General features: G+C 39.2%; 1 protein-coding gene across 5 annotated transcripts in view; it reads left to right on the top strand.

Annotated features, from left to right (window-relative positions):
• The window catches only part of slc36a4 (solute carrier family 36 member 4), a 270,839-nt gene that overhangs the window by 108,074 nt on the left and 134,840 nt on the right, over window positions 1-27,925 (top strand). For 4 of the 5 annotated variants that reach the window (XR_009511205.1, XR_009511204.1, XM_059964605.1 and 1 more), the window contains exon 10: window positions 22,714-22,883. Coding sequence is in view for 3 of the 5 variants with exons in the window: in XM_059964605.1 (XP_059820588.1) it covers window positions 22,714-22,883 (170 nt within the window). In the remaining 2 variants the exon portion in view is untranslated. Of the gene's footprint in view, window positions 1-910; window positions 11,801-22,713; window positions 22,884-27,925 lie in introns of those variants that run through there. The other variant, XM_059964608.1, reaches the window with a different exon arrangement.

The raw sequence follows: 27,925 nt of genomic DNA, 5'->3' as shown, positions 1-27,925 counted from the left end.
TGCTGGCAACCGAACAAGGGATGTCACACATGTATTGAGCGGATGAAAGTGCCAGGACACATGAGGTGTGTGCTTGAGCAGCTGATGTGTTAGAGGAGGGGGGAAGATACAGAGATTGGGCATGGGTAAATGGATGAAGTTGGAATTCCAGGCCCTTGAATACACAAGGGCAGTGAATATGTATTTTCAATGATAAAATAGCCAATCATTATTCATTCTTTGCTAGAAGTGTACATGCACTCAAGCTGCAGAAGGCAATTAATTAATCCCAATTTTTGTTCTATCATCTATCCTACAGGTGGTGATGCAGATGTGAGCCTAAACTGCCAGACATTCTGTTGCTTCATGGCAGTGTCCCAAAGTTGTCCTTAATTAACACCCAATTTCCAGTAGAAGTGACCAGACATTAATTAGATCAAAGTTAACTGACCTGACAGCTCACCACCCTAATTATAGAGGAATTATCACACATGTGCAGTTGGCTAATACACGACTATGTGTAAGTTAGCTCTGTGCTTCCCACCCCCCCCCCCCCCACTTCATTTTGTGTGTGGTTCAGAGGAGTGCCAAACTCCACAAATTGGCAACAAAATATGCCATATGTGACTTCATGTAGTCAGGGCATTTCACCCAGCTGCCCAATATTTTGAATAGATAAAGCCCTCTCACCACAAATCACACTTCTATGCATATTTTGTTTGAAATTCAGAGTTGACAAGACAGTGTAATAACTTAAGGTACCCATGCCAGCAATACGCAGAGTAGGTCCACTTGTATCTATAAGCTGACACAGTGCTGTCTCGCCATGTGCTTCCAGTGCAGGTGCAGCATTGGTTAGATGTGGGGTTAAGAAGGGTTGAGAGAATGGCTCCTGACCCATATGCCTGATGTGTCCATTCATGTTTTCCAGGTGTAGTGAGGTATGACGTCATCTTTTTGTGAAGTGGCCTTTGGAGGATCCTGCATTTGAGATGACGTCTTCCTGGCTGTGTTTTGCTGCTTGGATGTTGATGGTAATGGTACTCAGCCCCTCCTGTGCCTCTGCTGCTGTTTCCTCAGACAAGATAGTACCACCTTTTTCTGAGGTATCAGTGATGGATTGGGTTGTTGATGTACTTTTTGGATTGCCAGCGCCTGAGAAAGATTTTGCGTCAGTATCCGCTGTTTGTTTTCTGTGAACATAGATAAAAGCAGAAGCAAGAAGCATATATTTGCCTTTGTTACAGTATAATGGATATCCAAATAATTGGAGTTTGTTATTGTACATGCTCTTTTTACTGCACTGTATATAATCCTTGTATTAAAGTGACAATGGAAAATCTGAGGGAATTGTGCGTGTATTTTCCTCCTTATGCCATTGAATATTGCAGGCACTTTTTTTTTTAAACGGAGTGCCTCCCAATGTTTTAAAATGAAAATACCATTCCTCGTCCTCGTTATCTACGGGAATGGTACCAGAGGATTGGAGGGAGGCAAATGTTGTCCCCTTGTTCAAAAAAGGTAGTAGGAATAGTCCAGGTAATTATAGACTAGTGAGCCTTACGTCTGTGGTGGGAAAGCTGTTGGAAAAGATTCTTAGAGATAGGATCTGTGGGCATTTAGAGAATCATGGTCTGATCAGGGACAGTCAGCATGGCTTTGTGGAGGGCAGATTGTGCCTAACAAGCCTGATAGAGTTCTTTGAGGAGGTGACCAGTCATATAGGTGAGGCTAGTGCAGTGGATGTGATCTACATGGATTTTAGTAAGGCATTTGACAAGGTTCCACATGGTAGGTTTATTCAGAAAGTCAGAAGGCATGGGATCCGGGGAAGTTTGGCCAGGTGGATTCAGAATTGGCTTGCCTGCAGAAGGCAGAGGGTTGTGGTGGAGGGAGTACATTCAGATTGGAGGGTTGTGACTAATGGTGTCCCACAAGGATCTGTTCTGGGACCTCTACTTTTTGTGATTTTTATTAATGACCAGGATGTAGGGGTAGAAGGGTGGGTTGGCAAGTTTTGCAGACAACACCAAGGTTGATGGTGTTGTAGATAGTGTAGAGGACTGTCGAAGATTGCAGAGGGACATTGATAGGATGCAGAAGTGGGCTGAGAAGTTGCAGGTGTTCAACCCAGAGAAGTGTGAGGTGGTACACTTTGGAAGGACAAACTCCAAGGCAGAGTACAAAGTAAATGGCAGGATACTTGGTAATGTGGAGGAGCAGAGGTATCTTGGGGTACATGTCCACAGATCCCTGAAAGTTGCCTCACAGGTAGATAGGACAGTTAAGTTTATGGGGTGTTAGCTTTCATAAGTCGAGGGATAGAGTTTTAGAGTCACGATGTAATGATGCAGCTCTATAAAACTCTGGTTAGGCCACTTTTGGAGTACTGTGTCCAGTTCTGGTCGTCTCAGTATAGGAAGGATGTGGAAGCATTGGAAAGGGTACAGAGGAGATTTACCAGGATGCTGCCTGGTTTAGAAAGTATGGATTATGATCAAAGATTAAGGGAACTAGGGCTTTACTCTTTGGAGAGAAGGAGGATGAAAGGAGACATGATAGAGGTGTACAAGATATTAAGAGGAATAGATAGAGTGGATAGCCAGCGCATCTTCCCCAGGTCACCACTGTTCAGTACGAGAGGGACCTGGCTTTAAGGTAAGGAGAGGGAAGTTCAAGGGGGATATTAGAGGAAGGTTTTTTTATTCAGAGAGTGGTTGGTGCATGGAATGCACTGCCTGAGTTGGTGGAGGCAGATACACTAGTGAAGTTTAAGAGACTACTAGACAGGTATATAGAGGAATTTAAGGTGGGGAGTTATATGGGAGGCAGGGTTTGAGGGTCCTTACAACATTGTGGGGCGAAGGTCCTGTACTGAGCTGTACTGTATGCTCTATAGTCTATGTTAATAATATGTTTAAAGCATCGATACATATAGATTCGAAATATGCATCAAAGTTATCAATAGTAGTCCCATGTAAAATGTGTCATTGAGAGCCCTAGACATACAAGGCCTTTACAAGTGTTGGGATATTTGGCCATGTAGCGGTAACTGTAAGTGTGAAATAATTCTGCAATTCCAGTTTCTTTTGAGATTTTGGTTGTCACAAGAGCACTGTATGCAGTTTCTGGTAGAATTGGTTGGAAAGGGTAAACTGTTCAAAGTTAAAAATAAATTTATATCAAAAATACATATGTCACAATATACAACCTTGAGATTCATTTTGTTGTGGGCATACTCAATAAGTCCATAATGGAATAATAACCATAACAGAATCAGTGAAAGACTGCATCAATTTGTGTGTTCAACCAGTGTGCAAAAGACAACAAACTGGAAATGATAAAAATAAATAAATAAACAATAAATATTAAGAACGTGAGATGAAGAATCCTTGAAACTGAGTCTATAGGTTGTGGGAACAGTTCGGCGATGGGGCAAATGAAGTTGAGTGAAGTTATCCTCTTTTGTTCAAGGGCCTGATTATTGCGGGGTAGTAATGTGCCTGAACCTGGTGGTGTTGAGTTCTGAGGCTCCTGTATCTTCCCCTTAATGGCATCCACGAGGAGAGAGCGTGACTTGGGTGGTGAGGGTTCTTGATGGATGCCGCTTTCCTGCGACAGTGCTTTTTGTAGATGTGCTCACTGGTGTGCAGAGCTTCACCCATGATGGACTAGGCCATATCCATTTCTTTTTGTAGGATTTTCCATTCCAGGGTGTAGATGTTTTCATTCCAGTCTGTGATGTAGACAGTCAATATACTCTCTTTTATACATCTATAGAACAATGGCAAAGTTTTAGATGTCATGCTGAACCTTTACAAACTGCAGGAAGTACAGGCACTGCTGTGTTTTGTTTTGTAATTGCACTTGTGTGCTGGGCCCAGGACAGATCCTCTGAAATAATAACACTGAAGAATTTAAAGTTGCTGACCCCCTCCACCTCTGATCCTCCAAATGAGGATTAGCTCATAGACCTTTTTTTCCCCTTCTGAAGTCAATAATCAGCTTCTTGGTCTTGCTGGCATTGAGTAAGAGGTTGTTGTTATGGCACCACTCAGCCAGATTTTCAATCTCCCTCCTATTTGCTGACTTGTCACTAACTTTGATTCGGCTATGACAGTGGTGTCGTCAACCATCTTCAATAGGGAATTGGAGCTGTGCTTAGTCTCACAGTCATAATCATAAAGCCAGTAGGGGGCTAAGCACACAGCTTTGTGGTGCTACTATGCTGATGGAGATTGTGGAGTAGATGTTGCCAATCCAAACTGTCTGGGGTCTGCAGGTGAGGAAATCGAGGATCCAATTGCACAAGGATGTAATGAGGCTGAGGTCTTGAAGCTTATTGATTAGTTTTGAGGGGGAAATAATAATGGATACGGAACTGTAGTCAATTAAGAGGATCCTGATTATGCATCACTCCTGTTCAGATGTTACAGGGTTGAGTGAAGAGCCAATGAGAAGGTGTCTGCTGTGGACCTGTTGTGCCAGTAGCCAAATTAGAGCAGATCCAAGTCGCTACTCAGGCAGGAGTTAATGTGTTTCATCAACCTCTCAAAACACTTCATCACTGCAGATATAAGTGCAACTGGATGATAGTCATTGAGGCAGGTTACTAAGTTCTTCTTGGGCATTGGTATAAGTGAAGGCTTCTTGAAGAAGATGGGTTCCTCAAACTGCCTAAGTGGGAGGTTAAAGATCTCAGTGAACACACCAGCCAGTGGATCAGTACAGGTCTTTAGTACTTGGTCAGGTACCTTGTCTGGGCCAGGTGCTCTTCGTGGGTTCACCCTCCTGAAGGCTGCTCACACGCCAGCCTTGGAGACTGAAATCACAGGATCATCAGGGTTGAGGGAGTTTGCGATGGTTCCTCCATGTTTTGATGGTCAAAATGAGGATAAAAGATATTGAACTCATCGGAATATGAAGCTCTGTTGTTGCCTATGCTGCTTGATTTGACTTTATAAGAGGTGACAGCATTCAAGCCTTGCCACAACTGTTGACCATCCTTTGTTGATTGAAGTTTAGTCTGGAATTGTCATTTCAGTTGTGAGATGGCTTTCCGGAGATTGTACCTGGATGTCTTGTATAACTTTCTTGGTCACCAGACTTGAAAGCCTCTGACCTAGCCCTCAGCAAGGATCTCATGGTTCATCTAGGGCTTCTGGTTGGGGAAGACTGAATGATCTTGTGGGGACACACTTGTCTACAGCGGTTTTAATAAAGTCCATCGCAACCTTGGTTTATTGATTTAGATCTGCAGAGTTCTTGAACACAGTGCAGTCCACCCACTGGAAACAATCCTGTTGCTGCGCCTCTGCCTCCACAACTATCTCTTTGTTGTCCTAATTTCTGGAGTCTCTGCCTGCATGCAGGAAAATGACAGCCAAATGATCAAATTCACTGAAATATGGTCTGGGCATGGAATGGTAGGCATCTTTCTGATGATTACATGCAAATTTAATTTAGGAACACCTAATTATTCATTCATTGCAATTTTTGGCCATTTATCTTCCGTAAAATACTGCTCACAGTAAACTTTGGTGTGCTGGAAGATCGGGCTTTCAACATATTTTCATTTTGGAAGGCAGAGGTCTAATGCTCAAGTACTTCTGGAGGAAAATATTGACTCTGGAAATATTGTTTTGAGCCAGGTCAGAGTTTCCATGAGGCTAATAAGCTCTGATAAAAAGATACTAATAGTGGCTTGCTTTCACACTGTTTTGAAAGCAAAGGGATCTGAGGTCTGCTTGCTCAAGGTTAGTGATTGGAACATAAGTTTCCAAATAAAAACGCTAATTAGGTCCTTGCACCGTTAGTAGTGTTTGATCTGTTACAGTTGAAGAAATTTAAATTGTCTGTCGTATTGGTGGTTTTAATTAGAAGCTCCTGTATTAGTTAATCTGGCAAAGTTCTGTTGTGTATTGGCAAGAACTGTGATTTTTCAGAAACTCAACAAAGTTGATGGAACAGTTTGCTCCATAAAAGCTGCTTAACCTTAGTATACAGTAACTCAGTTACTTTCAGTTTCAGAAATTTCAGCTTGTAGTTGATATAATTACATAATTTGCTATTTTATCAGCTGTCATAGGTAGCATTGAGACTCTCGGGGTGTTTTTTAAATCACACAGCTCGTCAACGAACCATATAATGAAATGTTACATGGTCAGATGCTTTTTGTTTCAAGAACTTGTTTTTACTGCTGATCTTAAATTCTGCCCTGCTGTATTTAATATGGCAATTTATACACTTATTGGCCAATTTATTAGGTACTGGAGTGGCCACAGGAGTGAAATCCGGTGTGGTCTTCTGCTGCTGTAGCCCATCCACTTAAAGGTTTGGCATATTGTGTGTTCAGAGATGCTCTTCTGCACACCACTGTTGTAATGCGTGATTATTTATGTCACTGTTGCCTCCCTGTCAGCTTGCATCACTTGGCCATTCTTCCCTGACCTTTCTCATTAACAAGGCTTTATCACTCATAGAACTACTGCTCATTGGATGTTTTTAGTTTTTTTGCACCATTCTCTGTAAGCTACAGACTATTGTGTGTGAAGATCCTGGGAGTTCAGCAATTTCTGAGATACTCAAACCACCCCTTCTGGCACCAATAATTATCCATGGTCAAAGCCACTTAGATCGCTTTTCTTTCCCATTCTGACGTTTGGTCTGAGCAACTTCTGAACATGTTGACCATGTCTGCATGTTTTTATGCACTGAGTTGCTGCCACATAATTGGTTGACTAGATATTTGCATTAATGAGCAAATGTACCTAATAAATTGATCACTGAGTGTATATCCATATACTTAGTCATGTGCACCAGAGCATCTTTCATTAAACAGAGTTATAATAGTGAAGGGCTGAGAATATCAATATGGTATCCACTGAGTGTATGTAGCTTGTCATACAAGGTTTTTGCATAGCAGATTATATGTGGTGTTACTAAATACAACCTCAAAAAAATCTTTACCTTTGCCTCTAGTTGTTGTGGCATGGTTTGCAGATATTTAGATACCTTGTTTTAATTTAGTTTCTTTATTTGCATTAAATTGGCAGATGTGTAGGTGCTTCATCAATGTATTTGTATAGCTGAATAGGAAAAAGAACTCAAGTCTTTGGTCAGATTTTTCACACTGTTTTGCCAAATTTTCTTTATACTTTCCTCCCTTGAAGTTTAGAAATTAGTATAACCTTAAACCTGGAGGCATAAGGGATCACAGATGCTGGATTATGGAGCAATAAACAAATTGCTGGAGGATGGCAGTGGGTCAGGCAGCATCTGAGGATGGAATAAGTTGATTGATGTAGGGTTTTGGCCTGAGAGGTTGACTGTCCATCTCCCTCTATGGATGATGAGTTCCTCTAGCAATTATTTTTTAAAGCATTTTTGCCATTTGACATCCTCAGATTCTGTGGACGTTGCAAAACTGGTTTGATTAACTCTTCACGAGTGGGTGCTTTTTTTTTGCTTTGTAATTAAAAATAATTCTTTAAAAGGAAAACTTCAGTGATTTTCCATGCATTAGCCTCTCTTTTTGCCTAAGCTTCTTGAACACTAATTAGCTAAATTTGTTTTGAATTCCTTCCTTAAAGTGCTCAGTCTTGGAGTTTTGTGGTTTCTCTTGTGGAGGTCACATTAGAAAAACACTTCATTAGTCTTACTACTGGGTTACTGTTAAGGTATGAGAGTGTTTTGAGGATTCATTTTCAGGATCTTTGTAACGTATTGAAGCTTTTAAAGGTATACCAGAGAACTGCACCATATTTCAAATACTGTACTGTAGGTAAGTGCTGCCTCATTACATTATAGTGCAGAAGATTCCATTTTTGAGATTCCAAGATTGGAAATTGGAATGAAAACTTAATTCATCAATTATGATACTGGGATAAGTGAAGATGGTGTAGAGGCTGCAGCATTAATTTACTACAATGTTGCCTGCTTGGCCACTGTATAAATGTGAGCAGAAAATGAAAAAGATATTACTGTATAGAGATTGATATCGCTTGCTCTCCCTCTCTATCAACAAAAATGTGAGAAGCATTGCAATGCATCATGTACTTGCTAATCAATGACATTGTAATTTTTTCTGCTTTTTTAACTTTGGATAAATGTTAAGCTTATCATCCCAGATCTTGCAAAGGGTATTTAAAGTCCTTCGTATATCTTGTTGATTTGGATGTCTTTTCCAATAGTTTTACTATCACTAGCATTGACTTTGTTGTAAATGCAGCAAGTAAGATTGTACTGCTACCAGTAGCAAAGCTGGGAGGTAATGCATGACAACTCTAAGCACTGAAATACAGATGCAGAATGTTTACTATTCTGCTACTTTTCTGATTACAGAGAAGCTAAGGGCTCAGCCATCATTAGGATAAACGCTGAAGTTGAAGGAAAGGCAAAATTCTCATTGTAGGCTGTTGAGCCCATTTCATTGTAGCCAATCTGTAATGTTAAAATAATTCATGGCAGGTGCAATTACTGTACACAGTAGCATACCAGTTAGCACAGCATTATTACAGTTCAGGGTGTTATGAAGTTCAATTCCAGTGCCGTTCTGTAATGAGTCTCTGTACATCCTCCCCGTGGAATGTGTGGGTTTTCTCCGCATCTTCCAGTTTCCTCCCACTTTCCAAAGATGTATTGGGTTGGTTAATTGTTCATTGTAAATTGCTATATGATTAGGTAGGTTAGGGTTAATCAAGTTTGTCGAGGTGATGTGGATTGAAGGGCCTACTGCCCATTGTATCACTGAATAAATAATTTTGTAAATTATTATCACTGCTTTATTATCTTTTCCCAGACCCAGTGGTTTCCTTTGCTATATGATAGAATTTTAGACAATGTTTTCAGGTTTTAAACTAGTTTATCTAATGCATCTTCTTGATAACATAATCCAAACTGTGCATGGTGCCTGATGATATCAGGACAGAAGCACCAGATAGTGAAGAATAATCAAAATTGTATTTGCGACATTAAAATTTAAGTTAAATTTGAATTATTTACATAATATTATACTTCTTTGATGTTAGATAGGTTGTCTTATCGAAATAAAATAATTCCAGCTTGTTTACAAAGAAATTTGCATAATGATATTCAGCAGTATAAATTGACACTTAAGAGCTTGCTTGCACATTTTAATGAGATGCAAATCACAAATTGCTTACCATACAGGATAAGATAGATGACTAGATTTTAGATTGGTAATTTTCTCCATAAATCTTGTTTAAGAGACATCTGAGTATGTTGCGCCCACTAATACCGATTTTGATAGCTCTTTAACATTTCAAAATAGAATAATAATTAAACATTGTTCACATCCTGTTGACTGAAAAATATTCAATTACATGGAGAAGGTATTTGCATCTGCTATAGAAGGTATACATACTCCTCAATTTGATATGTACATAAAAATACTGCAGTCTGGGGTAAGCCTGTTTTTGTCATTAATTTTATAATTGATCTTGAGATGCTCAGTTCTCATCTAAGTTTCAGAAACATAGAATTTACAGCATAGGGGGTTGCCAGTTAGAACACTATGTCCATGCTAGCAAAAATCAGATATCAATAGGTTCTTCCAAATTCCTATCATGTATACAGTTGCTCTGTGACCTTGTAAGATAGGATTTTTCAATTACTGATTATGGTATGGTATATTAGTGATGCGTGTTTCTGCCTTATTCTTTCAGGTTGAGAATTTCAGATGACCATCCAATCTTTGGAAACTTTTTCCATTTGCTCCTTTCTAATCCAAACTATTGATCTCTTGTTAGTGACCTTTCAGTTGCAGTTGAGTGTAGAATAGTAAACTTGCGAGATCTAATGCTTTTGGGGTGCAGCAGAAAAGAGATGAAAGCTCTTTCCCTTTAAATCTTTAATCTTAAATGATTTGATACAGTTCTGGATCATGTGAGAAGAGCCTGCATTTATTGACCTGTACTTTTCCTTTTAGTGGCACTTGCTACTATTATATAGGGGCCTGGTGAGACAACATTTGGAATATTGTGTGCAAATTTGATATCCTTGCCTAAACAAAACAATACTTGCTATAAATGGAATGTAGTAACATTTCATCAGACTTGTCTCTGAGATGACAGTTGTGTCATACGAGGATAAGTTGTGTCGTAGGATAAGCTTATGTAGTTTGGAATAAGAATTGAACTTCGATCTCAGTGGCCTCGTCATGATTGATGTAGGGGAATGTTTCCTAGTCTAAGAAAACTGCAACCAGGAGTTGCAGTTTTTAAAATGAGAAGAGGGTCATCTAGCACTGAGTAAGAATTACTTGTGAGTCTTTGGAGCTCTCTTCTCTGGGTTGCCGTGGACAAAGAATTACTTGCTGATTTTATTGACAACTCTGGCTGATATGTTTTTGGCTATTAGGGGAATCAAGGGATATGTGATTAAAGCAGGAAAACAGTCTTGAGGGTGAAGCTGAGCCATGGTTCTGTTAAATAGAGAAGTAGGCTTGAGGGGCAAAATAATCTCCACTCCTGCTCCATTCACACCAAAATAAGAAACATAAGAATGAATATCAGTAGAAATGAAAGCTGTGTATATTCAACTGTATATTCCCTGTGGAAAAGTGGCATTTAAAGATATAGTGACAGAGGTGGAAAAGTATCCAAATTGCAAGGAGAGCAGAAAAATCTGTACTTGCAGAAGAACTGGAATGAAAGAGGACACTCCTAAGGCAGTTAATTCAGGATAAAAGATCCAAGTAGAAATTGAAGTCAAGCTTCTGAAACATCACAGGCTATAATCCCTCTTCATAAGATAAAGAAGTAATATATTATCGCCTTTACTCTAGAGAAGCGACAAGAATGATGAGTGGTTTTCAGAGGTATGCAGGCGGGCATTTTGAGTGTTTTTGTAATGGATTTGCAAATTTACTGAGCCATGTTTGAATCTTAATTGCTTAACTGAAGAAAATCACCATTTCTTTGTGACTATTGAATAAATGAATGATAATGCAATAAATGGAAGGATTGTTTAAAAAATGGTATTGAGTAGAGCATGGCATCAAAAATTCGCACCTCTCTGCTAACCTAGGTGTCCTTTTGTTTGTGGGTGATACCATTCAGATGCAGTTTGTGATTCCAGTGTAAGCTTGGCATGCAAGCTGGAATTGGGTTTGCATGCCAGATCTGTGATTTTGGAGAGAAAAACAAATGATATTTAAGGAATTCAGCAGGTCAAGTGGCATCAATGCAGGAAAATGAACAGTCAGTGTTTCAGTTCGAGGCTGTTCATCCTCACACAGGTGAAGACTAGAATAAAGACATGAGAGGGAGGGGAAGTGACAGGCGAAAAAGCACTGCTCTGCTGTGGTCTTGTATTTATGAATTTCTGAGTCTGGTTGATTATGCAAAAACATGAATTATGATTCAGATATGTCATTAAAAGTTTATGATAAAATGTTTTATTACTTATTCAACTTTTCCTAAGCAATTTGAATACTTAATATTTTGTCCTTCCAGTTTGAACTGAAGGTTAGCATTCACTTTGCGGTTAAAAGAGCTAATTATATATGATTGCATTTTGTGAGTTGTGAAGAGCTTACGCGTCTGTCCTTTGATGTGAAACCACTAGAGAGCAATATGTGAAGTTTCAGGATAATGAGAAACTCAAATTTCAGGATTAATGATATAAATAAAATCAACTGTGGTAATGAAAAATAACAATTTTTACTGATTCTTCCACAGAGAGCTGTAATGTTTGTCAGAATGTTGAAATACTAAGGGCATGTAAAGTGTAAAAACACAATTATTTGTACCTGTTTTCATGTGTTTTAAAATATTATTTAATAAATAAAGTAATTCTTGAAATAGTTTTGAAAATCTCTTGCCTGTTTGTACTATATGTTGAACCTAAATGCAGTTAAGTATATCAGCTCAGATAGGGCATCTGACAAGCGGCAAATTATCTCGCAAATAAGCTGGAATATTAGAAGTTTTCAGTTCTCAAACTATGATGAAATGATGTTGAGGCCATTACAGAGACTTGGATGGCTCGGGCTGGAATGGTTACTTCGAGTGCCAGGCTTCAGATGTTTCAGAAAGGATGGGGGGGGAGGGGGAGACAAAAGATGTGGGGGTGTGGCACTGTTGATCAGAGAGAGTGTCATGGCTGCAGAAAAGGAGGAAGACGTGGAGTCTACTTAGTCTCTGTGGGTGGAAGTTAGGAACAGGAAGGGGTCAATAACTCTACTGGGTGTTTTTTATACACCACCCAATAGTAACAGGGACATTGAGGAGCAGATAGGGAGACAGATTCTGGAAAGCTGCAATAATAACAGAATTGTTGTGGTGGAAGATTTTACTTCCCCAAATATCGATTGGCATCTCCCTAGAGTGAGGGGTTTAGATGGAGTGGAGTTTGTTAGGTGTGATCAGGAAGGTTTCCTGTCACAATATATAGATAAGCCTACAAGAGGAGAGGCTGTACTTGATCTGGTATTGGGAAATGAATCTGGTCAGGTGTCAGGTCTCTCAGTGGGAGAGTATTTTGGAGAGAGTGATCACAATTCTATCTCTTTTACCATAGCATTGGAGAGGGATAGGAACAGACATGTTAGGAAAACATTTAATTGGAGTAAGGGGAATCAATGAAGGTATCAGGCAGGAACCTGGAACCTTAAATTGGAAACACATGTTCTCAGGGAAACGGAACGGAAGAAATGTGGCAAATGCTCAGGAGATATTTGTGTGGAGTTCTGCATAGGTATGTTCCAATGAGACAGGGAAAGGATCATAGGGTACAGGAACTGTGGTGTACAAAGGTTGTTGTAAATCTAGTTGAGAAAAAAATGCTTACGAAAGGTTCAAAAAGCTAAATAATGATAGAGATCTTGAAGAATACAAGGCTAGCAGGACAGAATTTAAGAATGAAATTAGGAGAGCCAGGAGGGGCCACGGGAAGGCCTTGGCGGACAGGATTAAGGAAAACCCCAAGGTGTTCTACAAGTATATGAAGAGCAAGAGTATAAGACATGAGAGAATAGGACCAATCAAGTTTGACCGTGGAAAAGTGTATATGGAACTGGAGGAGGTGTCGGAGGTACTTAATGAATACTTTGCTTCAGTGTTCACTATGGAGAGGGATCTTGCTGATTGAAGGGATGACTTACAGTAGACTGAAAAGCTTGAGCAAATAGACATTAAGAAAGAGGCTGTGTTGGAGCTTTTGGAAAGCATCAAGTTGGAATCGTCACTGGGACTGGACGAGATGCACTCCAGGCTACTGTGGGAGGCGAGGGAAGAGATTGCTGAGCCTCTGATGATGATCTTTGCATGATCAACGGGGACAGGAGAGGTTCCAGAGGATTGGAGGGTTGCGGATGTTATTCCCTTATTTAAGAAAGGGCCTAGAGGTAGCCCAGGAAATTATAAATCACTGAGTCTTACTTCAGTGGTTGGTAAGTTGATGGAGAAGATCCTGAGAGGCATAATATGATTAGCTATAGTCAGCATGGCTTTGTCAAAGGCAGGTCCTGCCTTACGAGCTGGATTGAATTTTTTTGAGAAGGTAGAGCAGTTGATGTAGTGTATATGGATTTCATCAAGGCATTTGATAAGGTACCTCATGCAAGGCTTATTGAGAATGTAAGGAGGCATGGGATCCAAGGGGACATTGCTTTGTTGATCCAGAACTGGCTTACCCACAGAAGGCAAAGTGTGGCTGTAGACGGGTCATACTTTGCATGGAGGTCGGTGACCAGTGATGTGCCACAGGGATCTGTTCTGGGACCCTTACTCTTAGTGATTTTTATAAATGGCCTGAATGAAGAAGTGGAGGGATGGATTAGTAAATTTTCTGATGACACAAAGGTTGAGGGTTTTGTGGGTAGTGTGGAGGGCTGTCAGAGGTTACAGAGGGACATTGATGGGATGTAAAACTGGGCTGAAAAGTGGCAGATGGAGTTCAACCCAGATAAGTGTGAGATGGTTCGTTTTGGTAAGTCAAATATGATGGCAGAATATAGTATTAATGGTAAGACTCTTAGTTGTGTGGAGGATCAGAGGGATCTTGGGGTCCGAGTCCACAGGACACTCAAAGCTGCTGTGTAGGTTGACTCTGTGGTTAAGAAAACATAGAGTGCAATGGCCTTCATCAATTGTGGGATTGAGTTTAGGAGCTGAGAGATAATGTTTCAGCTATATAGGACCCTGGTCAGACCTCATTTCTGATTGCCTCACTACAGGAAGGATGTGGAAACCATAGAAAGGGTGCAGAGGAGATTTACATGGATGTTACCTAGATTGGGGAGCATGTCTTATGAGAATAGATTGAGTGAACTCAGCCTTTTCTCCTTGGAGTGATAGAGGATGAGACGTGACCTGATAGAGGTGTACAAGATAATGAGAGGGATTGATCATGTGGATAGTTCAGAGGCTTTTCCCCAGGGCTGAATTGGCTGGCATGAGAGGGCATAGTTTTAAGGTGCTTGGAAGTAGGTACAGAGGAGATGTCGGGTAAGTTTTACACAGAGAGTGGTGAGTACATGGAATGGGCTTCCGGCCATGGTGGTGGGGGCGGCTACAATAGGGTGTTTTAAGAGACTCCTGGATAGGTACACGGAGCTTCGAAAAATAGAGGGCCATGGGTAACCCTACGTAATTTCTATGGTAAGGACATGTTCGGCACAGCTTTTTGGGCCAAGTGGCTTGTATTGTGCTATAGGTTTTCTACGTTTCTAAAGATTTTGGAATCTGAAAAACATCTGTCTCAAACAATAAATTATGATGGTCTGGATTACATGTAATTCAATCCTTTGATTTTTTTTTGTTTCTTTATTCTTTTGTAGCAACTGCAAGTTTCTCCTCTCTATACAAATCCTTATTTCAAAATGTTTCTATTTTTAAAAATTATTTAGAACTTAGAAGTCAATAATGAGTTCTACTTCTCTGTTGTCATTCCCAGAGGTTTATTTGCACTCTGACTTAAATGATGTAGGCAGATAGTTTGACCTTCACCTCTTGATGCCTTATGTCTACTGCTGAACCATTGTCTTAAATGTGGCCTTCAAAGTTTTGGATTCAGAAAAGGAAGGACAATTATTGAATGAAACAAAAGTGTAGTCATTTTAATGCTTCTTTAAAAAGAAAATGTTTAATTCTAATGGCCTGCATAATTATGTCATTGTAGTCTCAGTTTTGTTTCCAAAAAAGCCAACAAAATCAAGTTGAATGACATGTATATTGAAAATCCATCTGTTTCATCTGTAGCTGTAGTATTGTAAGGAACACAGTGTGATACTGCAAATCATAACAGCTAAATCTAAACTTATTATGAATTTGAATTACAATGCAAGGTAAACCTAGTTATTTTTGTCTTCATTTGCATCCTACACACTAATTGAGCTGCCAGTCATTTAATATAAGGTAGAACTTTGAATGTTTCTTCTGTTTTTACTTCTACAACTGCATTTGGCATTTTATTTCTGAACAATATAGCACAAAAAGACAAATGTAAATTTAATTTGCAAATCATATTTATTCCAAGGCAAGTATTTTACATTATTTGGATTTCCCTTGAAAAATTAGTCAAAAAATAATTTATTCAGATTGCTTCCCAATTGAATAATTCATTCTCACAAAGAAACTGAGTGTAAGAAAGCTGGTTCAAGTTGCTTTGTGAATAACAATAAATGTTAAGATCATATTTATTTAACATTGCGTTGATAGCTTGCGACAATAATGTACTTCACTTGCACAATTCCTGAGTCCTCTGTTTTTAAAATAAAAAGCAGTGAAAATTATTAACAAAATATTCTGCATGTCAGTTGAATTTTGTTAGCCTACTACAATAGCTCAAATTAGGCTCTCACAACAGTAATGTCAAGTGAGGTAATTACTTATATAATGCTTTTTAGATGATTCAAAATACTTAATTACAGTACTTAGTTACAAAATACAGTAGCAAAGGTGTGGGCTACAAATTACAACGAGAAATAGAAAAGACTTGTCAAAGGGACAATGTTAGGATAGACATGGGGAATTTCAATATTGCATGGAATTTGGGAAAATCAGCTTGGTGTTGGATCCCAAGAGCGAGAATTAATAGAGTACCTTCAGGATGGCTTTTTAAGAACAGCTTGTGTTTGAGCCCACTAGGGGATCAGCTATTCTGGATTGGGTGTTGTGCAATGGACTGGATTTGATTAAGGAGCTAAAGATAAAAGGAATCCTTAGGAAACAGTGAACATAATTTGATCAAATTCACCCTGCAATTTGGGAGGGAGAAGCTAAAGTCAGATGTATCAGTATTATATTGGAGTAAAGACAATTACAGAGGCATGAGAGAGGTGCTGGTCAAAGTTGACTGGAAGTGGTCACTAGCAGGGGTGATGGCAGAACAGGAATGGCTGGAGTTTCTGGGAGCAATTCAGGAGGTGCAGAATGAAAGAAGAAGTATTCTAAAGGAAGGATGATGCAACCATGACTGACAAGGCAGCCAAAGCTAACATAAAAGCAAAACAGAGTGTATAAATACAGCAACAATTAGTGGGAAGTTAAAGTATTGAGAAACTTTCAAGAACCAACAGAAGGCAATCAAAAATCCATTGGGGGCGGGGGAAGGTTGAAATATGAAGGTAAGCTAGCCAACAATACCAAAAATGATGCCAAAAGTTTTTTTTCATATATTGTAAAAGAGAGACTAGAGTGGATATTAGACTGCTTGAAAGTAATGCTGGAGACGTAGTAATGGGGAGAAGGAAATGATGGACAAACTGAATAAGTATTTTGCATTAGTTTTCCCTGTGGAAGACATAGCAGTATGCCAGAAACTTGAGAGTGTTGGAATGGAGGTGAGAGCAGCTGCTATTACTAGGGAGAAGGTGCTTGTGAAGCTGAAGGTAGATAAATCACCTGGATCAGATGGACTACACTCCTGACGTCTGAAAGAGATAGCTGAAGAGATTGTGGAGACATTAGTAATGATCTCACAAGAATCACTTGATTCTGGAATGGTTCTGGAGGACTGGAAAGCTATAAATGTCACTCCAGTCTTCAAGAAGGGAGGAAGGTAGAGAAAAGAAGATTATTGGCCAGTCTGTTTGACCTCAGTGGTTAGGAAGATGTTGGAGTTAATTGTTAAGGATGTGGTTTTGGGTTACTTGGACATGGTAAATAGGCCAAAGTCAGCATGGCTTTCTTAAGGAAAATCTTGCCTGACAGATCTGTTGGAATTCTTTGAGGATCTATAGCCTAGTATTTCTAAGGTAGAAACTTGTTCGGCATAACTTTGTGGGCCGAAGGGCCTGTATTGTGCTGTAGGGTTTCAATGTTTCTAAATAACAAGTGGGACAGATAAAAGGGGAATTGGTGGATGTTGTGTACTTCAATTTTCAGAAGGCCTTTGACAAAGTGCCACACATCAGGCTGCTTAACAAGATACTAGCTTTGATGGATCATTGGCTGATTGGCAGGAGGTAAAGTATGGGAATACAGGGAGCCTGTTCTGATTGGCTGCCTGTGATTAATGCTGTTCTATTGTATGTCAATAATTTGGATGATGAAATTGATGGTTTTGTCACTAAGTTTGCAGATGATACGAAGATAGGTGGAGATGTAAGTGTTCAGAAAGCAGGGAGGCTGCAGAGGGACTTGGACAGATTAAGAGGATTGGTAAAGAAATGGCAAATACACTGTGCCACAAAGTGTATTGTCATGCATTGTGGTAGAAGAAATAAAAGCATAGACTACTTTCCAAATGGGGAGAAAATGCAAAAATCTGAGGTGCAAAAGAACTTGGGAATCCTTTGACAGATTTCTCTAAACGTTACTTTGCAGGTTGAGCTGGTGGTGAGGAAGGCAGATGCAATGTTAGCATTCATTTCAAAAGGGCTAGAATAGCAAGGATATAATGCTGCGGCTTTATAAGACATTGGTGACATCTCACTTGGACTATTGTGAGCAGCTTTGGGACCCCTGTTTAAGAAAGGAACCATTGGAGAGGGTTGAGAGGAGGTTCATCAGAAAGATACTGGGAATGAAAGCCTCATCGTGTGAGCAATGGTTGATGGCTCCAGGCCTTTATTCACTGGAATTTAGAAGAATGAGCAGGTAATCTCATTGAAACCTAATGAATATTGAAAGGCCTAGATAGAATGGATGTGGAAAGGATATTATCCATGATGGGGGAGTCTAGGAACAGAGGCCACAGCCTCAGAATAGAGGGGCGCCGCTTTAGGACAGAGTTGAGGATTTTTTTAGCCAAAGGGTGGTGAAGCTGTGGAATTTATTCCTCAAAGGCGGCTGTGGAGGCCACGTCATTGTGTATATTTAAGGTGGAGATTAGGTTCTTGATCAGGAATATTGAAAACCTACAGCACAATACAGGGCTTTTGGCCCACAAAGCTGTGTTGAACATGTGCTTACCTGAGAAATTACCTAGGGTTATCCATAGCCTTCTATTTTTCTAAGCTCCATGTACCTATCCAGGAGCCTCTTAAAGCCTCTCAAAAGGAGCCTATTGCATCTGCATCCACCACATTTGCTAGCAGCCTATTCCACACACTCACCACTCTGTGTAAAAAAACCTTACCCCTGACATCTCCTCTGTAGCTACTTCCAAGCACCTTAAAACTGTGCCCTCTTGTGCTAGCCATTTCATCCCTGGGAAAAAGCCTGGATCAGTCAGGGTGTGAAAGAATTTGGGGAGAATGGGTTTGAGAGGGGAATGGATCAGATATGAAATGGTGGAGAAGACTTGATGGCTGAATGGCCTAATTCTGCTCTGATGTCTTATGGTCTTAATCGTCAGATGAACCATTGCTTTTGGTGGTACAAAACAGTGGGTTGCCGCAGTGCACAAACAAAGAAGAATTCTGATTCTTCAGCATTGTTAGAATAGATTACTGGTAATACAAAGCTAGGTGCAGCTGGTGGCTGTGAGGAGGATGCACAATGGCTTGTAGGAGGTAGAATCAGACTAGGTGAACAGGCCAGGATATAATGTTGAAAAATAAGATGTCTTCCACATTGAAGAAAAAGCAAAGATGATATAAATAGTAAGACTGAAAGCTGTTAATGTTCTACATGAATCACTGTAGGTTAACATGCAGATTTAGCAAAGTAAATAGCACACTGACTCTTATCACAAGACGATTTGAGTACAAGAAATATTTTGCTTTGATTGATAGAAATCTGGTAAGACTGCATATTGAATATTGTGTATAGTTTTGGTCTTCCAATCTAAAGGAGGATATGCTTGCAATACAGAAAGTGCAACAAAAGATCACCAGACTGACTCCTTTGATATTGGGGTTGTTGTCTAAGAAGTGATTGTGCAAACTGAGCTCATACTAGAGAATATATAAAGGATAAGAAGGGTCATTTTTCAAATGTACGCTATTAGAATAGTTGTAGATTTGATAATTTCCTGTAGTTGGCATTCTCTAGAATGAGGGTTGCATCCTCAAAAATAAAGGTTCAGAAAGTCAGGGCAGCCTTGAGGACAAATGTCTTCACCCAGAGAGAAATGAAGTTGGGTATATTCAAACTGAGATTGCTAACATTTTCGATAATAAGGAAATAAAAGTTTATGGGGTCAATACAAGAAAGTGAAGTTGAGATAATTGATTAGCTATGATCTATAGTTGAGAAGGTACAAGGAGCCGATTGGCCTACTCATTTATTTTGTGTTTTCCAATGTATATTCAGCCTCAACTCTTAAGTGTGGAGAAATGACAGTGATTTCATAAGCATTCTCTCTATATCTAGCAGTTTGTGTTTTGCTGTAACTTCAGAACATTCAAGTAATTCAAAGGAAGGTATGGAAGTCTGTGAATGCAGGTCTAACTTTGTTTACTTGAAGTGTGTATGATGCATGCAATTCATGTATTTATATATATCCAATAATGAATTAAAGGATGCTTAATCAAACAATATATGTACCAGATTACTCAAATGTTATTGAAATGTTAGATATACAACATTCCTCCCTGCTTAGCTATAAACTCTATCTCAATGGAGAATGCATCTCAACTATATACACATGATATATAATACAACTACTATACAGACATCCACAGCGTAGCAAATTTTAAATTGTCTGATTTAGGCCTAAAGATTTAATCGCTGTGGAGGTTTTCTTACTCTTGTGGGGTAACATCTTTCCTGGCAAGGGGGATCACTCTGCTTGGCAGATGAAACTTGTGACTGTGAAACAATCTCTGGTTCTGGGGTGGTTGTTGGAATTGACTCTGAGACTTAAGGAAGTGCTTCTGACAGCCCTGGGCACCTTTCTTCTCCTTTTCTTGGCTTTTCTCTCTGGATCTACTTTGATCATCCTCTTTCTTTTCCTTTTTCTTCTTCCTAGTTTGTGCATTTTTGATCTTGAGAAGGTGCATTTACTGGACTGGAGTATTCTCTTATTAATCCTTCTTTTGCTCCCTTTATAATCTGATCTCTCCTCTTGGTTTCCTCATCCACCACATCATCTGATGAATCCTCTGTTTTTGTATCTCCATTGACTCTTTTCTTTCTGACCTCTATTTATCCAACCAAGCTTGGTCTTTACATCCACTTTTACAAGCAGCAATCTGCACCCCTCCCCCCCCCACCTGAAGTTCATGCAATAACCTTAATACACACAGAGTAGATTCTGGTTCTTTAACCTCACAAAAGCCGAACACTTGCAATCTTCTAGATGCTCAGTGTGTCTTTTTGGTTGTTGTATTTCACTGTCACAGAAGTAATTTCCACAGCAGTTATCTTTTCTTCAGTATAAGTTCTTAGCTGAATATCTGAGGACTTCAGTTTAGTATCTTTGAAATGCCTCTCATACTCATTTTGTGGAATGACTGGAACAGCTGAACCAGTGTCCAGTTCCATTTTAATTAATTTGCTGTTCTCTTCTGGCATAAGCCATGTTGCTTGTCTATTGTTCGTTTTCACACTGTATACCTAAAGGCTACACAGTCCTATGTCACTCATCAATATAATAATTCTCCATTAATAGCATATAGATTAGTGCTCATTTTGAAACTGCAACTTGATATTTTAGCTTCTTTTCCCTGAGCAATCCATTTATTTTTGTCTGCTTTGTAGTATTTTCTACAAGTTTCGCCTTTAAATCTGTATTTGTTTGTTGTTTGTGAGCCCCTGCTCCAACTGTAACAGAATTTATTTGGCCAGGCTGGTTTCTGTTTAGACATCACAATTTTGTTTACGCTCACTTTCATTCCCGACTGCAACTCAATTGTTCCTCTTCCTGCAGTTTCCATTGAAACAGTGATTTCAACTGCAAGTTGCGCTTCTGTTAAGAGCTGTTTCTGAATGTTTTCTTGTAAGATTCCACAAACTAAATGATCTCTCGGTGTGTTACTAGACTGAAGCCTATTACTGAACTGACGTGTTCAGACAATCTCTTCAATTCAGTCAAGTACACTGAAATGGACTCCCCTTCCTTTTGATTCTGCTCATGAAACCTAAAGCATTCTGCAGTTAGCAATGGTTTCGGTTGTAAGTGTCACTGCATACTCTGACAATATCCGCAGAGCTCATCAATATCGGGAAAACTTCGAAGCAAACCTTTAAACCCAATCAATTCAACAAAACTGGTACTTGTTTCTCGTTGGCTATTTCATTTGCTTCAAAATATTGTTGAATTAGCCCAATTGCATAATCAAGCTCACTAATCTTTCTGATGTACCCAGCCATTTATGATTTGTTTTAATGATTATTAATCACTGGTGCTCATTCTTTATGAACCTGTGAATTCTTCTGTTTCCTGACTTCTTTAAAAACTCTATTGTGTCTTCCCTTCTGAAGAACTCATGCTGCGCTGCTTTTTTAAGAACTCAACCATCTCTGTATGTGCTGGGCTGCAATTTTTAGTTGCCATTCCTCTCGCTGCACTTCATCAGGTCAGTAGCTGTCTCGGGTTCATTTTTAAAATACTGCGTTGCCAATGTTACATTTTGTGACTTCAACACATTAAAACTAATTCAAAGGAAGGTGCGGGAGTCTGAAATGCGGGTCTAACTTCTAGTTTAAGCGAGGCAAAGACTTATCACATGTTAGTGTGATAATGTATGCAATACATATAACCCATAATGAATTATTTAAACTAACAAGAATGCATAATCAACCTATATACACACAAAAGATCATTCAAATATCACTAAAATATTAAATACACAACAGCTTGGCTCAGTTTTATCTGACTAATTATTCTCCCGTTATTACCTCGGTGTAGAATTGGGGTGTATGTTTGGTTCGTGGCACCTTAGAATTGAGCATCCAAGGAGAGGAGAATGTGGAAAAATAGTTGGAGGGAAGAAGAGTATTATTGTCTTTCTTTTTGCATTTCAAACCCACTGACAGCATGGAAGTGTAAACTTTGCAGATGCTAGAAATCTGAAACAACAGCAGAAAATGCTGGTAGTACTCAGTTGAGAAAAGTGGAGGAGTTCTGATGTACAATCAATGACCTGTAGTGTTAATTCGGTTTCTGTCCCATTGAATATTTCTAGTGTTTTATGTATTTATCATCATCAATAAAATAATCGTGTTTGGACAGAAGAATGCTTATGTTTGATGATGCAGAGGAATAGTTAATGGCCAGGCGGGATCTAAAAAGATTTTTTGATCATCCAGAAGTTATTTGCTTCCTTATGGTTAATTATTTTGTTAAAATATTGAAACAGTGATACAATTAGGATCTTGTTACATTCCAATAGTATCAGCACTTATGCCATTGTGACATGTTATTAATTCCTTCCTCTAGGCTATACCAGCTGGTAAAACTTCTTTACTCTTTTGGGATCATGGTGACTTACACAATCCAGTATTACGTGCCAGCAGAGATCATTCTTCCAGCTGTTTCTGCAAGAGTACATCGGAGATGGAAGCTAATTTGTGACATTGTAGTCCGGATACTACTTGTTTGTCTAACCTGTGAGTAGATTCAAAGCAACTATGAATTTTGATTTTATTTCCTTAACAAAATCTTCATAATCCTTTGCAAACACCAGAAATCTTACAGTTGGGTAACCAGACTTCCATACATTATTGCTAATTCTTTTGATCAGAAACACACATTTGATGAAGCTCACCAAGAATTAAATTATGGGTAATTTTCTAGAAGGTATGTTCTATAACAGTGTAATTGTATTTTGTTCTTTCCAAAAAAAAATGGTTCTTCTTTGGAAGTCAATCAAGTATTTTTCCTCGAACTTTAAGACCCTTGAACTGGTAGGATTTGGGGTTTCTGTGTGATATGACCATATATCAAGAGGTGAAGGCTACTACAGATTTTAAGTGAAATAACTCTATATACTGTAGATAAATTAATTGAGCAATTAAAATGTATAATGTTCTTAAAATTATTCAGTTAGTCTAAGGTTACATACAATTAGTGGGGGCTAATTTCTTGAGGACTGTCTGTTGTGGATATGACATTGTAATCCCTGTTTCTGGATTTGAGATAATAGTCTCTGGCTGTGGATTAATGCCATTCTGATTAAAGGCTATTGACCTGCAGCATTAGACTAAATCATGTTGACTGTTAGCAGGGTCCCAGGATACGGCTTTCTGAGACCTACCCCTCTCACCTTGATCCCTCTTGCCAGACACCTGTTGAGTAAAGAGAGCTAGTGTGTGGATGGTGGTGGTGAGAGGTGAGGTACAGAGATCATGGGTGAGCCTTTGTCCAGGTTTATGTCACCCATTTCTCTTTGCACAGATGTAGCCTCACCTGCTGAATATTTCTGAAGTTTTCTGTTCTAATGTACACATTAGTTGCATACAACTGCAAATTGATTTTATGATACTGCCTGTACATCAATTCTGACTGAAAATTGATCTCGGTTGAAGTAATACACAGGGGACACATACTGTACATGCTGCTTTTGTGAGGAAGCATGAAGCATGGCCACGTGTTTAAGGATTTGAGTTACATGTTATGGTTCATTGAACATTTTGGAAAAGGTAAGGCAGAGAATATGGTGGTAAAGTTGTTATGTCACAAAGCCAATGTTGGAAATGATTTGCAGGTCATGCAAAGAGGAGAAACACAATGTCCCTGGTTAATTACCTTACATCAGAGCTGAATGTAAACCTACAAGCAAAATGCATTCCGTCAGCAAATTTTATAGTGTTTGTTTTATTTACTACATGCCTTTTTGATGATGTCAGAAGGCTTTGCTAACTGGTGTACATTGAAGTAATGAATGAGGTTGATGCGTATGCCATTGTACCATTTGTGATAAATGCTGTTTCAAGGTAATATGAAGGATTTATTCTGTTTTGGATTCACTTTGATTTTTCTACAAGTAATTGAAGTATAGAAACTAATGTGTTATGCGTCATTGCTCTACACCATATTGATAAGATGTTTTAACGTGGAGGCAGGAAATAATCTGCACTTACAATTTAATGTCTGGGGAGCTAGTTGGAGTCCATTCCTTTTCCCTTTGTACTAATGTGCATTTTAAAGTGTTGAATTTTGCTTTTGCCACCTGGTTAGTAGAAATAAAACGTAATAAAATCTATCACAGATGAAATGCTGGAGGAACTCAGCAGGCCAGGTAGCATCTAGGAAAAATAGTAAACAGTCAACGTTTTGGACTGAGAACCTTCATCAGGACTGGTAATAAGTAATAAATGTATTGCTATTTTTGTATGTGTTCATTCTCTACAGATGAGAATGCTCATTACTGTGCTCACTGAGAAAATGTGCACTGTAAGAATGCAGTATTTCCTCTTCACAATCAGATCCACCATTATGTCCTCATAATACAGGCATGTCTTGATCTACAAATGTTACCCTTAAGAATATTCACTACAATGCCATTGATTCTTCAGGCTATATGTTTTTAATTTATGTATATATTCCTCGTTATAGACACATACAGTACAGTGCCACTCTGCTACCAAAATTTCGATAAAGCATTTCACCTAGTCTGTTAGATTAATAAAATTTTGCTTGAATGAAATATTTTACAGGAATACACCCCTTCTGTAAATCAAATAATGGTTATTTGTGGAATAAAGGTATAACTATTCTCAAAAAAATGTGTGCTCCATTGATGTAAAGCCTGAGGTTTTTCTTACTGCGGATCTTAAAATGATCAGAAATCTGAAAAAACAATAAGATTTAAGGATATACTACAAATTCTACCCTAGAAGAGTGCACTTCATTCATAACGAACATAAATTTTCACCGAATGATTCCAATAGAATGTTGATGGATGTTCTTCCAATCTCTTACAATATTTTCAGCAAACGATTGGCACCAGCTCTGCTTAAATCCTATGTGCTGTTTCTATCAAGTCCAATATTTATTGAAAATTTTAACTCTGTTGAAAAGACAGAGTGATCTGCTGTCTTCAAGTATTGTAGTCTTTGTCATGTTGGGTCCCAGGGACTTGGACTTGTGATAATAAAGGAAGAAGGACATATTTCTTGTTCATAATAGTTTGTGACTCAGAAGGGTTCTTGCAGGTGGTGCTGTTTTCATGCCCACATTATTTTCCCAAGCAGTAGACTGAGATTTTTCAGCTGGTGTGCCGATGCGAGAGGATGAAACCGTGGCAAGGGCTCCAATGAACTACTTCTGGATTAGAGCTAAACTTATCCTGAGTAGTACAGCATACTGCAGTAAGCTCCTGGATGTAAGGTGCCTTTTATGTTTTCTGAGTAAATTCCAGTGTTGTTCTGGAACAGTATGTCTTGCGATACAATTAGTTCTGCAACATAGGCCTCGGGAGGATCTGACCTATGCCTTATGAGGAAATTCAGCACAGTGAAGAAATACAACCCATTGGTTCTTTGAAAGGGACTCTGAATTTTTACATGGCTTACACTTCACCGAGCTGAAGGCAAGAAGTTGCAATGGTAGAACATGGTGGGTGTGCTGAGCACCATTAGTGGCCCCTGCTGCAGGTGCTTACTGAGCTTATAAAGAACTGGCTGGAGTGTACCTTCTTGGCCAGGTGTGGTTTGCAGGTAGATCTGAGCATCTGAGTACAGATCCACTGCTGAAACTTGCTTTGAGCTATGGCTATGGGTACCGCAGCCCACCCTGGGGTGCTTGATTACTGACTCTTCTTGATTTTTCTTAAGTGCATTTATTAAATCTGTATTTTTGTATTATCCATGGTGGCACTTTTCTTTGTTACCCAGATAATCAAGAGCCAACTCTATCCAGTCTTTAGTTAATAAATCACCTGCCAACTTTTTTCTGAAATATAAGAATGTTGTCTTTTGATGTTCCTCACTTTCATATAAGTGCTCATTAGAGGGCACTGTGGTAGTACATGTCTTTTGTAGCTCTTTGTGTTCCATTAATTGTAATAGCCTCTGGATTATGCAAGTATCTGCAGCTGTAATTCACAATCTGTTACCATTTTATTTGTTATTTATGGATACTGTTTGAAATAAGTTCAGCCATGCCTTTATTGATACTGCCTGCACAATTTAATGGAGAATAAATATATTGCCATTAACTGATTGAGTAGTATTGAACCTTGTTATATTGATGCTGAATAGCGCTCTGGTTTTGACAGAATGGAATTCCGACTGTGCAGAACAAAGCTGTCAGTTCAGAATGGATGGTCTTTATGTACTCACAAGGGCTGCTCCATTCTCCAACCATCCTTTAATAAAGTTTGTGTTTTGTCAGAGTGATCCATATAAATTATATGCTGTTGTGAAGAATTGGAGTTGACAGAGCTGATCAAAGCAAACTCATATGTATAGTTGTCAATTAGTTAATCTTGGATTAGATATTTGACTTTGCTGATAATTTGTTAAGGTTGTTAGAATTAGAAAATGTATTATTTAACTTTGAGTTATTGTTGATGTGAAAGTAGGAATGTTGACTGGATTGTATGGGAACTGGAACCAGAGTGGAATCCTTTTGCAGGCAACCAGTTTAGCTGGGTACAAAGTGGTTCTCCGGGGCAAATTTGTACTCAACAGCGTATTGTTTTATAAGTACAGTGGATTCTGGTTAATTGGGACTCATCGGGACCAGTATGGTTTGTCCCAATTAAGCAGCTGGTCCAATTAGATGAAATTTCATGGAAATAGTTAAAAAGGTATAAAAAAGACAAGCTGTTTCCTAAATGAGTGTTAAATATTTAAATAAAATAAAGAATAAATTAGAACACTACCACTACTACTGGTGGTTGTCCATCACATCTGACAATGACAGGAAACCTGTGCTGGTGGATTTTTAAAGTGGGAAAGTCGTTCCCCAGTGGCAGTCCCACCTTGTCGACTTTGGAGGTCCTGGTCCAGTGAGACAAGTAGACGTCATATCTGGGGTCTTCCCTGGTTGTCGTGGATGCACCTTTTCTGTGCCTCATCATACCTTTCACTCTCCATGTAACATTGCAGAACCACTTTCCTGGCTGTGGATCTCACTGTAGGGTCCATCTGCACAGACCACTGGAGTTAACTTTGCACACTTGGATGGGCATGTCCCTATGAGACTGAGGAAGACATCAGCAGTATACCAGACTCTCAAGGGTGTCAGGGAAACAGAACCCCAGCTAGTTTCTCAATTAGTTTCTGTTCTTTAAGAGTTGTCCTGAATAAGCAGCTGTCCTGATTAACTGATGGCCCAATTAACCAGTAGAAATTGGATTTTATTATACAATATTTGAAGAAGTTCTGATCTGATTTCCAGACACAGTATGCATCACTCACTCTTTGCTATATGTTGCTTGCAGAGACTTGAATGCAACTGTTATTAATATGATGCCCACCATGGATGGGAAAATGGAGAGCTTAATCCACTGAGCTAGAAATAGCTGGTTGGATCAGGGCCACGGTGCCTTTGCTAGCTTGGCCCAGCACGTTTTTCTACTGGCACCCTGACTCCTAGCACTTTGTGCTCAGTGCATTGACAGAAGTTGTCATGAGAGCCAGTGGGGTCCCATTCACTGGCTGTTAAAAATGTCATTGCTACCAAGTGTTTGTGAGTGGGTTTG

This window comes from Hypanus sabinus, chromosome 3 (genome assembly GCF_030144855.1).
Source record: "Hypanus sabinus isolate sHypSab1 chromosome 3, sHypSab1.hap1, whole genome shotgun sequence".
Lineage (NCBI taxonomy): Eukaryota > Metazoa > Chordata > Chondrichthyes > Myliobatiformes > Dasyatidae > Hypanus > Hypanus sabinus.
This window is presented reverse-complemented; position numbering and strand designations above follow the sequence as displayed.